The sequence below is a fragment of the Podarcis liolepis genome (assembly GCF_965112155.1).
Source record: "Podarcis liolepis genome assembly, chromosome: 17".
Lineage (NCBI taxonomy): Eukaryota > Metazoa > Chordata > Lepidosauria > Squamata > Lacertidae > Podarcis > Podarcis liolepis.
The window spans coordinates 6527132-6545618 of NC_139571.1; the positions used below are offsets into that span (position 1 = coordinate 6527132).

An 18487-nucleotide genomic window follows, 5' to 3' on the forward strand; every position below is an offset into this window, starting at 1 on the left:
TCCGAGTATATTTCAAACTGGGTCCCAGTTTTGGAGCAAATCAGAATCCTCCAACATCCATACTCAAAGGAAAAAACTTTTCTAACACTTATTAATGAGGACGAGCTAATTTGTTAAGCTGAATGATGGGTTGGGTCTCTGAATGATGATTCTCCAGAGTTTATGCTATTGCATTCTATTAATTCTGGAGGGGGAACCTGGTTGAGTCTTCCTTGGACCCTGGAGATCACCACCCTTAAGCAGAGATGAACAAAAGCTTCCCTTGCATCAGAAAACACAGAGCTAATCTCCTCAGCAGATGAAGGAGGCCAGTTTCGTCCTATGCAGAACAAGTCCACTTCCTTTGTTCTTCACATTGACAGGAGCAAGAGAGCAAACAGGAAGTGCCTTTACTTAAGTAAGTGTGAATATTCTTATGTTTTTGGGTGGGAGCAAGGCTCCCCTGAAATGTCTGGATTCAGTGAAGGGTTAGAATGTAAGGAAACCCCTAAATTCCCGGGCCTAATGGGGGCTTGAGTTTAAAGCGGTTTTTCCATGTCCAGGAAACACCCATTAAGAAGGCCATTTTCTGTCTGGGCTGGAGAGAAAATGGGGAAAGCCCTCGTTGAGGTAAGAGATGATTAGCAGAGACAAAAGGACAGAGTTTCAGGAGGGGGGAGCAGAATTGCAGTGGGCAAGGAGGTAAGCAAACAGGAAAGAATTGTCCCTTTTTGAAGCTGGAGCGTGGGGGGCAAAGCACGAAGCAGGCAGTCTGTTTCAAGCTGCAGCAGAGGTCAGACATGATATTTGGAGTCTCTTGGGATCTGAGGCTGCAGCAATGGAAGAAACAGGACCCTCTTGGGATGTGAATGCTCTGATCTCTCTCCATCTAGGCCAGGGGTCTGCAACCTTTAAGACAAAAAGAGCCACTTGGACCCATTTCCGAAGGGAAAAAAACTGGGAGCCGCAAAACCACTGCGACATTTAAAACAAATATATCTCCGGAGCCGCGATCTGACAGCGGGCGGGAAGGTGACGTCGGGACGGTGCATGACTAACACATGCACTGCCCCCATGCGACGTCACAGCCAGTACAGCGCCCGCCACAGTGGGGAGTGTCGGGGCGCACAATGCGCCTCCTCCCCTCGCTAGTATCCGTACCGGAGCCGCAGCAAAGGTGTAAAAGAGCCACATGCGGCTCCGGAGCCGCAGGTTGCAGACCCCTGATCTAGACACAGGTTGCATAGATATGTAAATAAACCCTGTATCTTAAAGAGATCACGGACCCTACTTGGCCTCATTGTTCCAAAAGTAAACACAGACCCTGTTAAACATGCCTGGTGTTGTAAACAAAAATTGCCCCTTTCCCTTATGGAGTATACAAGAGCCCATATAGAGTCCTTACGTAGGTTCCCTATTGGTAGGAGAAAATAACAGAGGCCAACCAGAGAATATTGAGAAGCAAAGCAGCTAGTAAGCCTGATCTTTATTGATCTGTTGCAACAGGGTCCTTACTCACCACACAAAGGAGGGAGGAGGAACCCAGAACAATGGCACACAAGGCCTTATATGGACTTTTGAAATTGCCACCCTGTACATCAAGACCACCCCCAGAAACATCATACATACATTACAGAAGGGGTGTAACCTAAGACCACCCCTCAGATACATCATACCTACATCACAGAAAAGGCGGTCTAAAACAGAAATGTGAATGTTGTTTTTCTCCTGTCTGGCAGGTTACTTGATTGGATACCTGCTTACTAGATTGGATTGCCTGGGGAGCCTGGCCAGTCTTTTGTAATGATAAATACTTAGTTCCTGGGCCATGTCACAGGCTCACACCCTATTCAAACACAGACATACCCTTAAGACAGAATTTGTGAAGGAAAAGACAATGGGGAGGCTTTTCCATTTTCCTTTGACCTTGCAGAGAAAACATTTGGTCAGTTTGGGAAGCAAAATGGTTTCAGGTTGGTCTTCCTGTGCTGATCTATGTACGTGCTTGGTTGGTACACTTATGAACATTGTTTAGTCGTTTAGTCGTGTCCGACTCTTCGTGACCCCATGGACCAGAGCACGCCAAGCACTTCTGTCCTCCACTGCCTCCCGCAGTTTGATCAAACTCATGCTGGTAGCTTCAAGAACACCATCTCGTCCTCTGTCGTCCCCTTCTCCTTGTGCCCTCCATCTTTCCCAACATCAGGGTCTTTTCCAGGGAGTCTTCTCTTCTCATGAGGTGGCCAAAGTATTGGAGCCTCAGCTTCACGATCTGTCCTTCCAGTGAGCACTCAGGGCTGATTTCCTTCAGAATGGAGAGGTTTGATCTTCTTGCAGTCCATGGGACTCTCAAGAGTCTCCTCCAGCACCATAATTCAAAAGCATCAATTCTTCGGCGATCAGCCTTCTTTATGGTCCAGCTCTCACTTCCATACATCACTACTGGGAAAACCATGGCTTTTACCATACGGACCTTTGTTGGCAAGGTGATGTCTATATGAACATTACCATATATCTAAGACCTCAAAATTCCTATCACACTGGTACCTCTGGAATCTCTCACTGCTCATAGATTGAAATAAAAAAATTCCTTCCTGAAGAAGTGTATCTGAAGAAGTGTGCATGCACACGAAAGCTTATACCAAGAACTAACTTAGTTGGTCTTTAAGGTGCTACAGGAAGGAATTTTTTTATTTTGACTATGGCAGACCAACACGGCTACCCATCTGTAACTGCTCATAGATTGGTGAAACAATGTGTTACCCACTTAAAAGCTTCTAACATCCAAGAAACCTATTGAGGATTTTTTAATGGTTACTAATCAGTATCTGAAGAATTCACTCAGTACAATTAAAGCACATGCCTATCCCCAAAGACTTCTGGGAACTGTATTTTACCACTCACAGAGAAGCATTTCCTAGCACTCCTAACAAAGTATGGTTCTCAGAATTCTTGGGGGGGGGGAGAGACTTACTATGTTTTTCAGGTGTGCTTTAAATGCTCCCCCCCCACAAACAATAATATTTATTATTTTTCATACAAATGAGAATAAAGAATCATAAGAGAAAAAGAATAAAAAAGAAAGAATATGAAACATAAAATACTTCAAATTTCCCATATATCACCACATAAACTAAGACTTGATTAGTTAATTAAAATCCATCTTCATAAACATATTACTTGACTTCCTCTAATCTCTTCCATCTGAATTTCCTTGTAATTCAATGTAGCAGTTTCCAATATCATTATTTCATAAAACCGTATTACAGTCAATCAAATTTCCTAACTTTTCTATCGTACATTTTCTTATTTATTTATTTAATCCTAATTTAATCCTAGGCCTAATTAGTTCTTTCAAGTGGTTACATATCTTTAATATTACAATATTTATTCAAATAGTCTTTAAATTTCTTCCAATCTTCTTGGGGTTCCTCTTCTTTCTGGTTGCGGATTCTCCCGGTGAGATCAGCCAGCTCCATAAACTCCATCATCTTCATCTGCCATTCTTCTACCGTTGGTAGTTCTTGTGTTTTCCATTTTTTGGCTAGTAAAATCCGTGCAGCAGTTGTGGCATACAAAAATACTTTTACATCTTTTTTTTGGCAATTCAGAACCTGTTATTCCAAGGAGAAAGGCTTCTGGTTTTTTCATAAATGTATATTTCATCTTTTTTTTTTTTAATTCATTATAAAATTTTCCCCATAAGTCTTTTACCTTGGAGCAAGTCCACCACATATGATAAAAGGTACCTTCCTTTTCTTTACATTTCCAGCATAAATTATCACAGTTGTGGTAGATCTTCGCCAGTTTAACAGGGGTTAAGTACCATCTATACATCATTTTCATAATATTTTCCTTTAATATTGTACATGCAGTAAACTTAACCCCTTTCTTCCAAAGTCTCTCCCAGTCCTCCATCATTATATTATCTCCAACATCTTGTGCCCAATCAATCATAACTGACTTTATTGCCACCCCAGTAACAAACTATACATCAGACATGTTCTTAACATTAGTATCTAACAACTCCGTTTCCAATTTGGTTTTTTCAGTTGCAAAACCTTTTTTCTTGTCAATCTTAAATAGTTCATTAATTTGGTAATATTGAAGCCAATTCACTTTATCTTTGATTTGTTCAAATGGTTTTAATTTAAATCCCTCACCATCTTCTATCAGTAAATCAGAATATCTCAACCACTTATTTTCCATATTTAGCTTTTTTTTGTCCTGCGCTTCCATTGGTGAAATCCATTTGGGTGTTTTTCTTACCAAAAGATCCTGATATCTACTCCACACATTATAAAGCACCTTCCTAATTATATGGTTCTTAAAACCACTATGGGCCTTTATTTTGTCATACCAAAGATATGCATGCCAACCAAACCTATTGTCCAATCCCTCTAAATCCAAAATATCTTCATTTTCTAAATTAATCCAATCTTTAATCCAGCAGAAGGCCACAGCTTCAAAATATATCTTTAAATCAGGCAGGGGAAAATCCCCTCTTTCTTTTATATCCTTAAGTAATTTATACTTAATTCTCGGTTTTTTCCCTTGCCAAATAAATTTGGACAAGGCCTTCTGCCAGTCTTTGAAACATTTGAAATTATCAATAATGGGTAAAGTTTGAAACACAAACAACATTTTCAGCAATACATCTTAACCACCGATATTCGACCCTTAAGTGAGAATTTTAAATTTGACCAAATCTCTGAGTCTCTTTTTATTTCATTCCATACTTTCTCATAATTATCTTTAAATAAATTCAAATTCTTCACTGTTAAGTTCACATCCAAATATTTAACCTTCTTCGTGAATACCAGGCCTGTTTTTTCTACAAGGGTTTTTCTTTCATCTTTATCTAATTTTTTATCCAATACTTTGGTTTTGGCTCTTATTTAATTTAAAACCAGCCAGCTGCCCATACTCCTGAATCATGTCCAGTGCTTTCAATACACTGGTCTCTGGATCCTGTAAGCAAAGGCTTTTAATTTATATTTCTTGGATCCTACTAAAATGCCCTTTACTTTCTCTTCTTTCCTCAACATATTCAGCAATACCTCCAGGACCAAAATAAAGAATAGAGGGGGAAGTGGGCATCCTTGCCTGGTTCCTGTCGCAATTTTAATTTCCTGCAATACCACATTATTAACAATAATTTTAGCATTTTGTTCAGAATAGATCGCCTTAATACTATTTAAAAAATTTTGGCCAACCTCTATACTTTCCAGATTTTTTTCCATGAAAAACCAAGAAATATTGTCAAAGGCTTTCTCTGCATCAATAAACATTAATAATGCTTTGCAATCTCTTTTAGCCTCTAATCTTTCCAAAATGTCCACTATATTTCTGATGTTATCTTTCATATGCCTTCCAGGCAGGAAGCCTGCCTAGTCTTTATGTATATATTCTGTTAAAACATTTTTTCAGGCTATTTGCCAGAATATTTGCAAATATTTTATAATCTACATTTAGTAGTGAGATTGGTCTGTAATTCTTTATATCTGATCTATCTTGGTCAGGTTTCGGTATCAGAGTTATATATGCTTGTCTCCAGGTTTCAGGTGCCCTCTCCCCTCTCAATATCTTATTACAAACCTCTGCTAATGGTTGAATTAACCAGTCTTTAAAAGTTTTATAATATTTAGCAGACAATCCATCTGGTCCTTGGGCTTTGCCCAATTGCATCTGGTTTATTGCTATTTCAACCTCTTGTCTTGTAATCATATCATTGAGTAGTGATCTTTTGTCTCCGGGACTTTTTTGCAATTCATTTATCCTAAGAAATTGCTCAATTTTATCTTTATCTTCTTTACCTTTTTATACAGCTGTTATTTCTCTGTTTCATTAATTTTATTTTCCATTCTATTTCTTGATTTATAATTTGAGAAAATTGAGTCTGCAAAGCTTTGATGTCTTTTTGTATCTGTTGGCTTTTAGGCTTTGATCTTAAATTCTTTTCTTTCTCTTTTATTTGAGATAGAATTTCCCCCCTTTTCCCCCTTTTGTATCTTTTTCTTTCTGGCATTCTGTTGTATGAGGAAACCTCTCATAACAGCTTTACTAGCATCCCAAATGACTCTTGTTTCTACCTCTGTATTTATGTTTAGTTCAAAATAATCTTTTAGAGTCTTTTGGGCCTTTCCCACCACCTGTTCATTCCTCAACAACCCAAATGTTTGGGACGAATTTGAGAAAAAAGTGTAATCTTTCTCTGTAGGATTTCGTAGTCTCCATATATCTGACAGATCATATTTATCTGACAGATCATATTTGTCCCCATATCAAAAAACAATTTTGGAAGTCTGCCTGCATTTTGTACTTTTTGCTCTTGTGATTTATCCCTAAGTGTAGAGACTACTCCATTCAAATCCCCCATTAGTATTATTTTATAATCCAGATAGTCATTGAGCTTTAAGTCCAAGTATCTAAAAAATTCCACTTTTCCATCATTTGGTGCATAAATTCCCAATAGAAGGTATTTATCGCCTTGTGCTGTAATTTCTACAGCAATGTATCTCCCTTCCTCATCCTTAAACAACAACTTGGGCTTCCATTTTTCTTTACTATAAAAAACCACTCCTCTTTTTTTTTACCTTGTCTAATGAGATGAAATCCTGTCCAAGTTTTTTATTCTGTAAGATTTTTCTATGCAGTCTAGTAACATGTGTTTCTTGTTGGCAAATTATATCCAAATTGTGTTTCGCCAAAACATGAAAAACTTGGTGTCTTCTTTTTTTTTTTTTTTGAGAATTTAAACCATTAACATTCCAGGAGTAAATTTTTAAGGACATCTTGATTTTTTAGGGGCCTTCTGCCCCGACACCCAAAGGAGGAGAACTTTCCAAGCCAGGTTCCTTTGCGTTTTTCTCCAGAAATCTCTCTTTCCCTCCCACAGTTCTGATTTTTTGTGAGGGTGGAGAATTTACTAACCTAACCATTTCTTCTTCTTCTTTAGCCTAATGAGTCCTGGGAATGCAACAGACTTCTCTGAATTATTCCTCCGTGGCTTCCCAATCCAGCCAGAGTTTCAAGGGCTCCTCTTCCTGCTATTCCTCTCCATGTACCTGCTGGCCTTTCTGGGGAACGCAACAATCATCTTCTTGATCCGTTCTGATTTACGGCTCCTCCACGCTCCTATGTATTTTTTCCTCAGCCACCTTGCCTTTGCTGACTTGGGCTTCATCTCCACCACCATCCCCAAAGTGCTAGGAAACTTGTTGTCTCAGAAATGGACCATCTCCTATCATGCCTGCCTGGTCCAGATGTACTTTTTTATGTGTTTTGGCAATTCAGACAGCTTCCTGTTGGCTTCCATGGCCTACGACCGTTATGTGGCCATCTGCTTCCCCCTGCGTTATTCTGCCCTGATGAGCCGTAAGCGTTGCCACTTCCTCGCAGCAGTGTCCTGGGCTATCCCTATTGCCCACTCTCTGCTTTATACCATTTTGATGACCAACATTTCTTTCTGTGACTCTAGAGAGATCCCACATTTCTTCTGTGATCTTCCCTCTGTATTGGAGATCTCTTGCTCAGGCCGCAGTGTCATAGAAATGCTGATTCCGACTGAAGGGTCGGTGGAGATCCTGGGGCCATTTGTGCTGGTCGTCATCTCCTATATGGGCATTTTCTACACCATCCTGAAGATTCCATCCAACTCTGGCAAGAAAAAGGCTTTCTCCACGTGTGGGTCCCACATTGCTGTGGTGGTCTTGTTTTATGGCTCTGTGAGCTGGGTTTATTTCAAGCCACGTTCCAACAACTTAGATCCCAAGAAAATTGTGGCCGCTGTCATGTTTACCATGGTGACCCCTATGCTGAATGCCTTCATCTACAGTCTCAGGAATAGTGAGATGAAAGCAGCCATGAAGAGGATCATTAGGCAACATTTTCATTAGTGTCTTTTGCTGTCACACCTTATAGTAGCTGGAGTGGGAGCCAACATCACTTGGATAGCAGAGCACACAGATGGTGTGCGTGCTTTCGGTTCTGTTTTAAACTTGGGCCCAAATGTTGGTTATCTGTAATGGAGAAACGGACTGCAATCTGTCTTTCAGGTACAGTGGTGCCCTGCAAGACAAATGCCTCGCAAGACGAAAAATCCGCTAGACGAAAGAGTTTTCCGTTTTTCGATGTGCTTCGCAAGACAAATTTCCCTATGGGCTTGCTTCGCAAGACGAAAACGTCTTGCGAGTCTTGCGATTTTTTTCGCTTTCCCCCCCTTTTTCTAAGCCGCTAAGCCGCTAATAGCCTTTTAGCCGCTAAGCTGCTAAGCCTTTAATAGCCGCTAAACCGCTAATAGCGCTAATCTGCTAAGCTGCTAATAGGGTTACTTCGCAAGACGAAAAAACCGCTAGACGAAGAGACTCGCGGAACAGATTATTTTTGTCTTGCGAGGCACCACTGTATTTGGGGCCAGCATCTGCTAGGATTAGCTGAACTACCATAAGCAGATATCTTAATCCTAATACTTACAGTAAAGATCAGCATCACAATCTTATATTTGCCTTATATTAACTATCACTCCCCTGTAAGTAGTAAGCAGACTTCAAATAGATAATTAAATCTTCCAAGAGTAGATTTATGATTCACGAATAGTATAGGCAACCAAACGGTCTTTGCATTATTCACTCACACAGGAAGTTTCTCTATAGGGTATAGCTGGATTCAAAATAGCCGTCTCCCTTGTTCTCTCTTTTTTTAGCATGTGCCTGTGGCATATTGTTACACCCACGCTTTAGGGGTTTTCTGGTTCACTGGGGACTTATTTTACTCTTTAGATATTAGTTGTGTATACGTGCTGTATGCAGTGTTTCTCAAACTTGGGTTTCCAGCTATTGTTGAACTACAACTCCCACAATCCTTAGCTTGCAGAACCAGTGGTCAGTGGTGATGGGAATTCTAGTTCAACAACAACTGGAAGCCCAAGTTTGAGAAACACTGACTCAATGATTGCATTGCTGCCCATATATGTGTAATCTTGCTGCTCAAGACAGCACCCATTTAGAATCATAGAATCATAGAATTGCCGAAATGTAGAGTTGGAAGGGAACCAAGGAAGTTCATTCCACTGTCTTCAGAAAGTTTTTCCAGATGTTTAGCTGGAATCTCTTGTAACTTGAAGCCATTAGTTCAGATTGTGCCCCCGGAGTAGGATAAAACAAGCTTGCTCCATCTTCCATGCCTCACCTTGCTTCATGGGTGGGCCAGCCCTAGTGTGAACATCTTGCCAGCTAGCGTGTGTGTAGCAAGTTTTGAATATCAGAAGATCACACATTAAATGCTTCCTGATACAAGACTGCCTTCAGAAGTCTATGGAAGCAACTACTCTATTCCAAACTTAAAAATGGAAAGTGTAATGCTGGTGGTCAACAGAAGAGGTTTAAAGACTGTCTCAAGGCAAATCTTAAAAAATGTAGTATGTACACTGAAAACTGGGAAACACTGACCTGTGAGTGCTCCAGTTGGAGAACACCCTTTACCAAAGATGTCATGGGCTTTGAAGACCCTCAAACTGAGCTTCCCGTTTCCGGCGGTGGGAAATGGCTGACTCCCGTACGATCGGATCCCAGCCTTTCGCGAATTCTTCACGGCACTTTAGCAGAAATGCTCAGAGTTCCAGGTTCTTCAGTGCAATATTATTTATTGTGAGCTTTATATACAAATATCTACAGAAGAGGTTCATACAGTGAGACAGAGAACCTGGCTGCACCTAAAAGCTAGCATGAGCCAGACGCCTGTGCAGGACATGAATACACATATCATGGGTTGGGACATTTTGCACATTCACAACCTTAGACTCACTGCATAGTACATACATATTAGTTCTAAGGTTAGCATTTGCCAACACTGCCCCATTTTGCTTTATCTGGCACTGATCTCCCATGAAGTTTACTTCAAAGCCTGCTTTTGCCAAGTCAGGAATACGCAGGAGATTGTTTTGCATACTAGGCACACACAACACATTCCTGAATGTGTGTCCCAGCTGTGGGAACACAATCTCCCACTCACAGACCACATTAGCTTTCTGGCCTGTAGCAAGACTTACATGCTTTTTGTCTGAAGCCCTAGCATCAGTCAGCAATGCTTTTCTTTTACAAAAAGTTTGAGAAGCTCCGCTGTCCAGAACCCACAGCTCTTCATTTTCTTGGCCATCTGCAAACACCCAAGCGGTAGACTCTCTCTGCTGCCTCCTGTGCTTCTGCTGGTTTTGTTGTTTTCTCGGACAGCTCCAAAGCAGATGACCACTGGACTTGCAGCAAAACCACCTTTTTACTTTGTTGGCCACCGGCTGGTCTGCAGCAACTCCTCCTGGCTGTTTCTCCAGCTCCCAACACCTCTGCTCTTCCCGGCTGTTGTTCCCTCTGGGATGCTCCGACAGCTGGGCTGAAGTCGTCTTTCTCTCTGCACGCCCGTCCTCCTCTGCATACAACCGTCCGGTAACATATTCCAGAGTCAGTTTATCAGTCTCTACCAACTTGAGGGAATTGACTAGCATATCATAGCTGTTGTCAAGGGAACTCAGGACTATAAAGACTTTGTCCTCTTCCCCCACAGGCCTCCCTCTTAAGGCTAGCTCCTGGAAACAGCCTGTTAGGAAGTTTAGGTGGTTTACCAGGGAGTCCCCCATTTTCTTCCAACACCAGTACATTACCTGGTCAGTGTTATCAGCGAGCCAGCTGTCTCTCGCACATGGACAGCCTTGAGCGCATTCTATGCCTCACTTGCCATCACCTTATCTACTACGTAGACCAGCTGGCTGTTGTCCACTCCAAGGATGATCGTAGCCAAGGCTTTCTAATCCTTCTCATCCTCCTCAGGGGGCTGCGGTGGATCTTCCACCACTTTCCACAGGCCCTCACACTTCAGGAAGTGTTGCATGCAGACCGACCAGATACTGTAGTTTGTGACCATCAGCTTCTCCAGCAACATGCCAGCTCTGGACTGCTCCATACCTGCAGCTCACCTCCAGCACCCACGGCTAGATAACTGTATTCGATGTTTGACATGATTGAGAATCGTGGAACCAGGGACAGAGAATTTTAAAGCATTAAAATCGAGATGTGGAAAATATGGAAATAACGAGGAGAGGCAGGACTGAGATGTGGAGATATGCTTCAGAGGTCAAGACTATAGGGAGCTCCCATATGGGGATGGTTCTCACATTTCCAAGTCAGACTGCACTGTTAGAAAGACATCTCGGGGTAGATCCAGAATCTGTGGTTTTGGATGTCCGAAAAATTGCAAGGGCATTATTGCCCCTGTGAAATGAAACCAAGCTGACTGGGAAAATACTTAGTGCTCAAAAAACCCTCAAAAATATGGAGCGGGCAGAAGCCCAAGCATCCAATTACACTTGGGGTAAGAGCAGTGGCGTGCGGTTAATTTTTTCGTAGGGGCACCAGCTTGCCAGAGCGATGAGGGGGTGTTGATGTTGTGTCCGTGAGCATTGCACCTCCTTCCCTAAGCTGGGCAGAAGCTTCCCGGGCTTTGGGAATGAGTCACCAGGCTTCTAACAGGATTCTGGAGCTCTGCTGCCTCCTTATTACAGCTAGGTGGGAATTGGGAAGGTGGCGAGAGGGCTCTAGGACCCTTCAGAGCATCACAATCAGGCTCCTGGAATAAGTGAATCAGCAATCTGATTGGCCTGCAGGAGCAGCCAATCAGGCTTCTGGAGGAGGTGACTCCGCAACCTGATAGGTCTACAGGAGCAGCCTGGAATTAGCCAATCACGCGGGGCCCATTGTGTAAATAACGTACAGCCATACCTCGGGTTGAATTTGCTTCAGGTTGAGCGCCTTCGGGTTGCGCTCCACGGCAACACGGAAGTAACAGCGCATTATTTTCGGGTTTCACCGCTCGCGTATGCGCAAACGCTCAAAATGACGTCACACGCATGCGCGGAAGCGGCAAAACACGACCCATGCACGCGCAGACGCGCCATCACGTCTTACGTTCTAATCAAGATGCAAACGGGGCTCCGGAATGGATCCTGTTCGCATCCCGAGGTACCACTGAGGTACCTAGCCATTCTGGGGAAAGTTTCATTCATTGCTACTATGAGTTGAATAAAGCGCAGGAAATTCACACTCGACTCCGAGTATATTTCAAACTTGTTCCCAGTTGTGGATCAAACCAGAATCCTCCAACATCCATACTCAAAGGGAAAAACTTTTCTAACACTTATTAATGAGGACGAGCTAATTTGTTAAGCTGAATGATGGGTTGGGTCTCTGAATGATGATTCTCCAGAGTTTATGCTATTGCATTCTATTAATTCTGGAGGGGGAACCTGGTTGAGTCTTCCTTGGACCCTGGAGATCACCAACCTTAAGCAGAGATGAACAAAAGGTTTCCTTGCATCAGAAAACACAGAGCTAATCTCCTCAGCAGATGAAGGACGCCAGTTTCGTCCTATGCAGAGCAAGTCCACTTCCTTTGTTCTTCACATTGACAGGAGCAAGAGAGCAAACAGGAAGTGCCTTTACTTAAGTAAGTGTGAATATTGTTATTTTTTTGGGGAGGGAGCAAGACCCCCCTAAATGTCTGGATTCAGTGAAGGGTTAGAATTTAAGGAAACTCCTAAATTCCCGGGCCTAATGGAGGCTTGAGTTTAAAGCGGTTTTTCCATGTCCAGGAAACACCCATTAAGAAGGCCATTTTCTGTCTGGGCTGGACAGAAAATGGGGAAAGCCCTCGCTGAGGTAAGAGATGATTAGCAGAGACAAAAGGACAGAGTTTCAGGAGGGGGGAGCAGAACTGCAGTGGGCAATGAGGAAGCAAACAAGAAAGAATTGTCCCTTTTTGAAGCTGGGGGGGGGGGGGAGCATGAAGCAGCCAGTCTGTTTCAAGCTGCAGCAGAGGTCAGACATGATATTTGGAGTCTCTTGGAATCTGAGGCTGCAGCAATAGAAGAAACAGGACCCTCTTGGGATGTGAATGCCATGATCTCTCTCCATGTAGACACAGGTTGCATAGATATGTAAAGAAACCCTGTATCATAAAGAGATCACAGACTCCACTTGGCCTCATTGTTCCAAAAGTAAACACAGACCCTGTTAAACATGCCTGGTGTTGTAAACAAAAATTGCCCTTTCCCCTTATGGGATATCCAAGAGCCCATATAGAGTCCTTACGTAGGTTCCCTATTGGTAGGAGAAAATAACAGAGGCCAACCAGAGAATATTGAGAAGCAAAGCAACTAGTAAGCCTGATCTTTATTGATCTGTTGCAACAGGGTCCTTACTCACCACACAAAGGAGGGAGGAGGAACCCAGAACAATGGCACGCAAGGCCTTATATGGACTTTTGAAATTGCCACCCTGTACATCAAGACCACCCCCAGAAACATCATACATACATCACAGAAAAGGCGGTCTAAAACAGAAATGTGAATGTTGTTTTTCTCCTGTCTGGCAGGTTACTTGATTGGATACCTGCTTACTAGATTGGATTGCCTGGGGAGCCTGGCCAGTCTTTTGTAATGATAAATACTTAGTTCCTGGGCCATGTCACAGGCTCACACCCTATTCAAACACACATACCCTTAAGACAGGATTTGTGAAGGAAAAGACAATGGGGAGGCTTTTCCATTTTCCTTTGACCTTGCAGAGAAAACATTTGATCAGTTTGGGAATCAAAATGGTTTCAGGTTGGTCTTCCTGTGCTGATCTATGTACGTGCTTGGTTGGTACACTTATGAACATTACCATATATCTAAGACCTCAAAATTCCTATCACACTGGTACCTCTGGAATCTCTCACTGCTCATAGATTGGTGAAAAAATGTGTTACCCACTTAAAAGCTTCTAACATCCAAGAAACCTATTGAGGATTTTTTTAATGGTTACTAATCAGTATCTGAAGAATTCACTCAGTACAATTAAAGCACATGCCTATCCCCAAAGACTTCTGGGAACTGTATTTTACCAGTCATAGAGAAGCAATTCGCAACACCCTTAGCAAAGTATGGTTCGCAGAATTCTTGGGGGGGGGGAGAGACTTACTATGTTTTTCAGGTGTGCTTTAAATACTTGGTGTGGATGTGACCTTTAGCCCTTTAGCAGCTTTCTGTAGCACCACCTCAGTTTCCTATGTATCAACGAAGCTATACCTTAATACCAGGTGTTTTCCTTTCATCTGTAATATTGTCTCCCTCCTCCTCAGGATTTAGTTTAAAGCTCTCCTGATGAGCAAACACATTCTTGCTGATCACTGTGAGGTATAACCTATCTCTTGCCAGAAGCCCATCCTGAAGGAAGCAGAAACCATGGTCCAAGAAGCCAAATCATTCCTGACAACAACACCTGAGCAGCCACTGATTTACCCCCAGTATCTTCCCCTCTCTTCATGGGCCACAACCTTCAACAGGAAGCAGTGATGAAAAAACCACCTGCACCCTAAGGCCCTTCAGCTTCTAATCCAGAGTCTTAAAGTCCCTTGCTATATCAATGTCTGGCAGTATCTCAAAAACAGACATGGAGAATATGATATGAGGAGAGGAAAGAGGGATTTCCGCATTGTTCAGTTTGGGCAGCTAGCAAGCAGAGGGTGGAGAATTTACTAGCCTAAACATTTCTTCTTCTTGCCCCTACGGCAGATTTAGCCTAATGAGTCCTGGGAATGCAACAGACTTCTCTGAGTTATTCCTCCATGGCTTCCCAATCCAGCCAGAGTTTCAAGGGCTCCTCTTCCTGCTATTCCTCTCCATGTACCTGCTGGCCTTTCTGGGGAACGCAACAATCATCTTCTTGATCCGTTCTGATTTACGGCTCCTCCAGGCTCCTATGTATTTCTTCCTCAGCCACCTTGCCTTAGCTGACTTGGGCTTCACCTCCACCACCATCCCCAAAGTGCTAGAAAACTTGTTGTCTCAGAAAAAGACCATCTCCTATCATGGCTGCCTGGTCCAGATGTACTTTTATGTGTGTTTTGGCAATTCAGACAGCTTCCTGTTGGCTTCCATGGCCTATGACCGTTACGTGGCCATCTGCTTCCCCCTGCGTTATTCTACCCTGATGAACCGTAAGCGTTGCCTCCTCCTCGCAGCAGTGTCCTGGGTTATCCCTATTGCCCACTCTCTGCTTTATACCATTTTGATGTCCCACATGTCTTTCTGTGACTCTAGAGAGATCCCACATTTCTTCTGCGATCTTTACCCTGTGTTGGAGATCTCTTGCTCAGACCGCAGTGTCATAGAAATGCTGATTCTGACTGAAGGGTCGGTGGAGGTCCTGGGACCGTTTGTGCTGATCGTCATCTCCTATATGGGCATTTTCTACACCATCCTGAAGATCCCATCCAACTCTGGAAAGAAAAAGGCTTTCTCCACCTGTGGGTCCCACATTGCTGTGGTGGTCTTGTTTTATGGTACTGTGAGCTGGATTTATTTCAAGCCACGTTCCAACAACTCGGATCGCAAGGACACTGTGGCCGCTGTCATGTATACCATGGTGACCCCTATGCTGAATCCCTTCATCTACAGTCTCAGGAATAGTGAAATGAAAGCAGCCATGAAGAGGATCATTAGGCGCCATTTTCATTAGTGTCTTTTGCTGTCACACCTTATAGTAGCAGGAGTGGGAGCCAACATCACTTGGATAGCAGAACAAATATATTAACCCTAATACTAATTCAGGAATTATTTTCTTCCTTTTGAAATCTCCAGTTCAGCAAAAAGAAACTTCAAATAAGTATAATTGGTTTGATAAAGAATGTATCAACCATAAGAAAGAACTCAGAGCCTGTCTAAACGAAGCCTCTATCACTAACTCCCAAGGTCTCTGGAATACCTATTTTGAAATGAAAAACGCTTTTAAGAACATGCTCCTGGAAAAAAAATCTGTGTTTTCACAAGCCAAATGGTCTAAAATTGTCACTGCATTAGAAATTAAAGATACCATAATCTTTTGGTCACTCCTTTCAATAAAAGCTACCACTGACTTTCCTAATATAATGATGAAGCTTGGATTACGCATTTTGCCACTGTTTTTTATGATTCCCAAGTTTTTAAGATGGAAAATTTTAAATCTTCTTCAGCAATAACCACACAATTTCAAATTAATGTTGTGGAGATGAAAAAGATAATTCTTTCGTTAAAGCAAGGAAAATCCCCTGGTATGGACGGCATCTCAATAGATCTGCTGAGATTAAATGTGGAATAGTGGGCCACTAATCTTGTCCGGCTCTTTAACTCTATTAATCATTTAGGCCTTGTACCTAAATCATGGAATAACTCAATGGTGGTGCAGATTTTTTAAAAAGGTGATAGGAATTGCCAAGAGAATTACAGGCCTATTAGTTTGTTACCATGCATAAGTAAAATCTATGCCAAATTCCTGCTTATTAAACTGGAAGAATCGATGCTTACAAAAGGTAAGGAACAAGCTGGTTTCAAGACAGGTTCTTCAACTCTTGACCAGTATCTAGTGTTAAGTCATCTTGTAGACAAATATGTCTTGAGAAACAAACGAAGACTTTTTGTGGCATTTGTAGATTTAAAAAGTGCCTTTGATTCGGTCGATCGTAATAAACTGTGGACCAAATTAGAACACCTTGGTATTGTTCCATACCTGCTTACATTGATTCAAAGTTTACACTCCAATAACCAAATATATGTTAAAGTTTCAAAAGATGGTAGATTTGTAGGACCAATTCTGAATAACCGAGGAGTTAGGCAAGGCTGTATCCTGGCCCCTACCCTAGTTAATCTCTTTTTATCTGACCTTTCATTATTTCTTCAAAATGTAACCACTCATATTCCTTATTTAAATAATATCCCAGTTTTTTAATTACTTTATGCAGATGATGCAGTAATTATCTCACTTTCCTCTTTAGGCTTAAAAAAATACAGTATTTAAGAGCTTTTCAAACTTTTGCTCTCTTAATAACCTCAAAATTAACTATGATAAGACAAAAATTATGCAATTTACAAAGAGAGGGAACCCAAAAAATTGGATAATCAATGGACATCTAATACAAGAAATTAAGCATTTCAATTATCTGGGAATTGTATTTAAAAATAACATGAAATGGAACACACATATCTGTGCTGCAGTGGCTAAGGCTAAAGTGACAGCTCACCATATTAAATCCTATTTTTTTTCTCCACACATATCTGTGCCTCAATAGCTAAGGCTAAAGTGACAGCTCACCATATTAAATTCTTTTTTTTTTCTCCTGTAGGAAATAGATATATTCCAGCTGTATTGCAAGTGATTGATATGAAACTTTGTGCCCAACTTTTATATGGCACCCCAGTGTGGATTTCAGGTGACCTTAAGAGGTTGGATAAATTTCATGCATTCCTTCTGAGGTCATTATTAGGACTTGCAAATTCTATTAGATATGAATCAATATGTTGTGAGTTGGGATAAACTCCTGACCCAGTCTTTTGTTGATCAATACTTTTCTATGTAGCCTTATCACATGTGTTTCCTGTAGACAAATCAAGTCCAATTGTTCCTTTTTTAATAAATGAAAAACTCTTTTCCTTTTCTGGGGGGAGTTGAGACCATTGGTATTCCAGCTTAATAGTTGCAGAGCCATGATGTAGTTACTTTACTTTTCCTCCAACTGCGCCAAGTGCCTGTTCCTGCTCTGTTGGTGGTATCACCTTCTCTGGGCAGTCCAGTCCAAAACTTTGTGCCCAACTTTTATATGGCACCCAAGTGTGGATTTCAGGTAACCTTAAGAGGTTGGATAAATTTCATGCATTCCTTCTGAGGTCATTATTAGTACTTGCAAATTCTATTAAATATGAATCAATATGTTGTGAGTTGGGAATACTTCCTTTATCAGTAAGAGTATGGCTGAGAACCTTGGAATATTGGATCTTCCTGCATTATAGAGCCCTATCTCCTAACTCTCTCCTTTACGACCTCTTAAGTGATAATGTAATTTACAATTTATCATTGATTTGTAGGAGAAAATTGAACTCAATAGGGCTTCATCTAATTGACTTTGAAAATTCTGACGCCAAAGATACCTGGGAAATTATCAGGAAGAATTTTACAGGAAAAAGTGTTCTCTCCACTCTTGAGGTTGCAAAGCACAGCACTTGCTCTCCTCTCTATTTAAATCTCCCTTTGTGTAGAGATTTTCAAAAGGGTTACATGACAAATCTGAAGAATCATGAACTGTGCAGGCTGTTTATGCTAGCCAGATTTAATATGTTTCCCTTGATGATAGTAAGAGGAAGATATTTAGCTCTCCCAGAAGCAGAGCATCTCTGCAAATGTGGTAGGCAGGAACCTGATACATTGGAGCATATTTTCTTTTCTTGTGATTTTGGCATTTATGCCGGAAGACAATTATTAGAGGCCTTACAACTTAACAGGCTCGGTTCTATGCCACCAACGGTTCAGGACCTGCTCTCGGACAGGAATGATCAAATTACTTTAATAGTGGCTAAATTTTTGTGTGCTGTCCATGTGGAAAGACTGGGCCATTATAGAGAGATTTAGTAGTTCTTGATTAGTCAGTGATGTGGTAGTGTTATACTGTATTA

General features: G+C 41.7%; 2 protein-coding genes across 2 annotated transcripts; both read left to right on the forward strand.

The window, feature by feature from the left end:
* Positions 1-332: 332 nt before the first annotated feature.
* LOC310696960 (olfactory receptor 1J1-like) lies at positions 333-7877 on the forward strand (the record flags this gene model as incomplete). Its single annotated transcript, XM_083483192.1, has 2 exons — positions 333-397; positions 6938-7877. The coding sequence occupies exon 2, from the start codon at positions 6942-6944 to the stop codon at positions 7875-7877; it is 936 nt and encodes a 311-aa protein (XP_083339318.1). The 5' UTR covers positions 333-397; positions 6938-6941.
* A 6711-nt stretch (positions 7878-14588) lies between these two features.
* Positions 14589-15524, forward strand: LOC310697149 (olfactory receptor 1E5-like; the record flags this gene model as incomplete). The annotated part of the gene is made up of 1 exon (XM_083483469.1): positions 14589-15524. One exon carries the CDS (start codon positions 14589-14591, stop codon positions 15522-15524), a length of 936 nt encoding a protein of 311 aa, XP_083339595.1.
* Positions 15525-18487: the final 2963 nt, after the last annotated feature.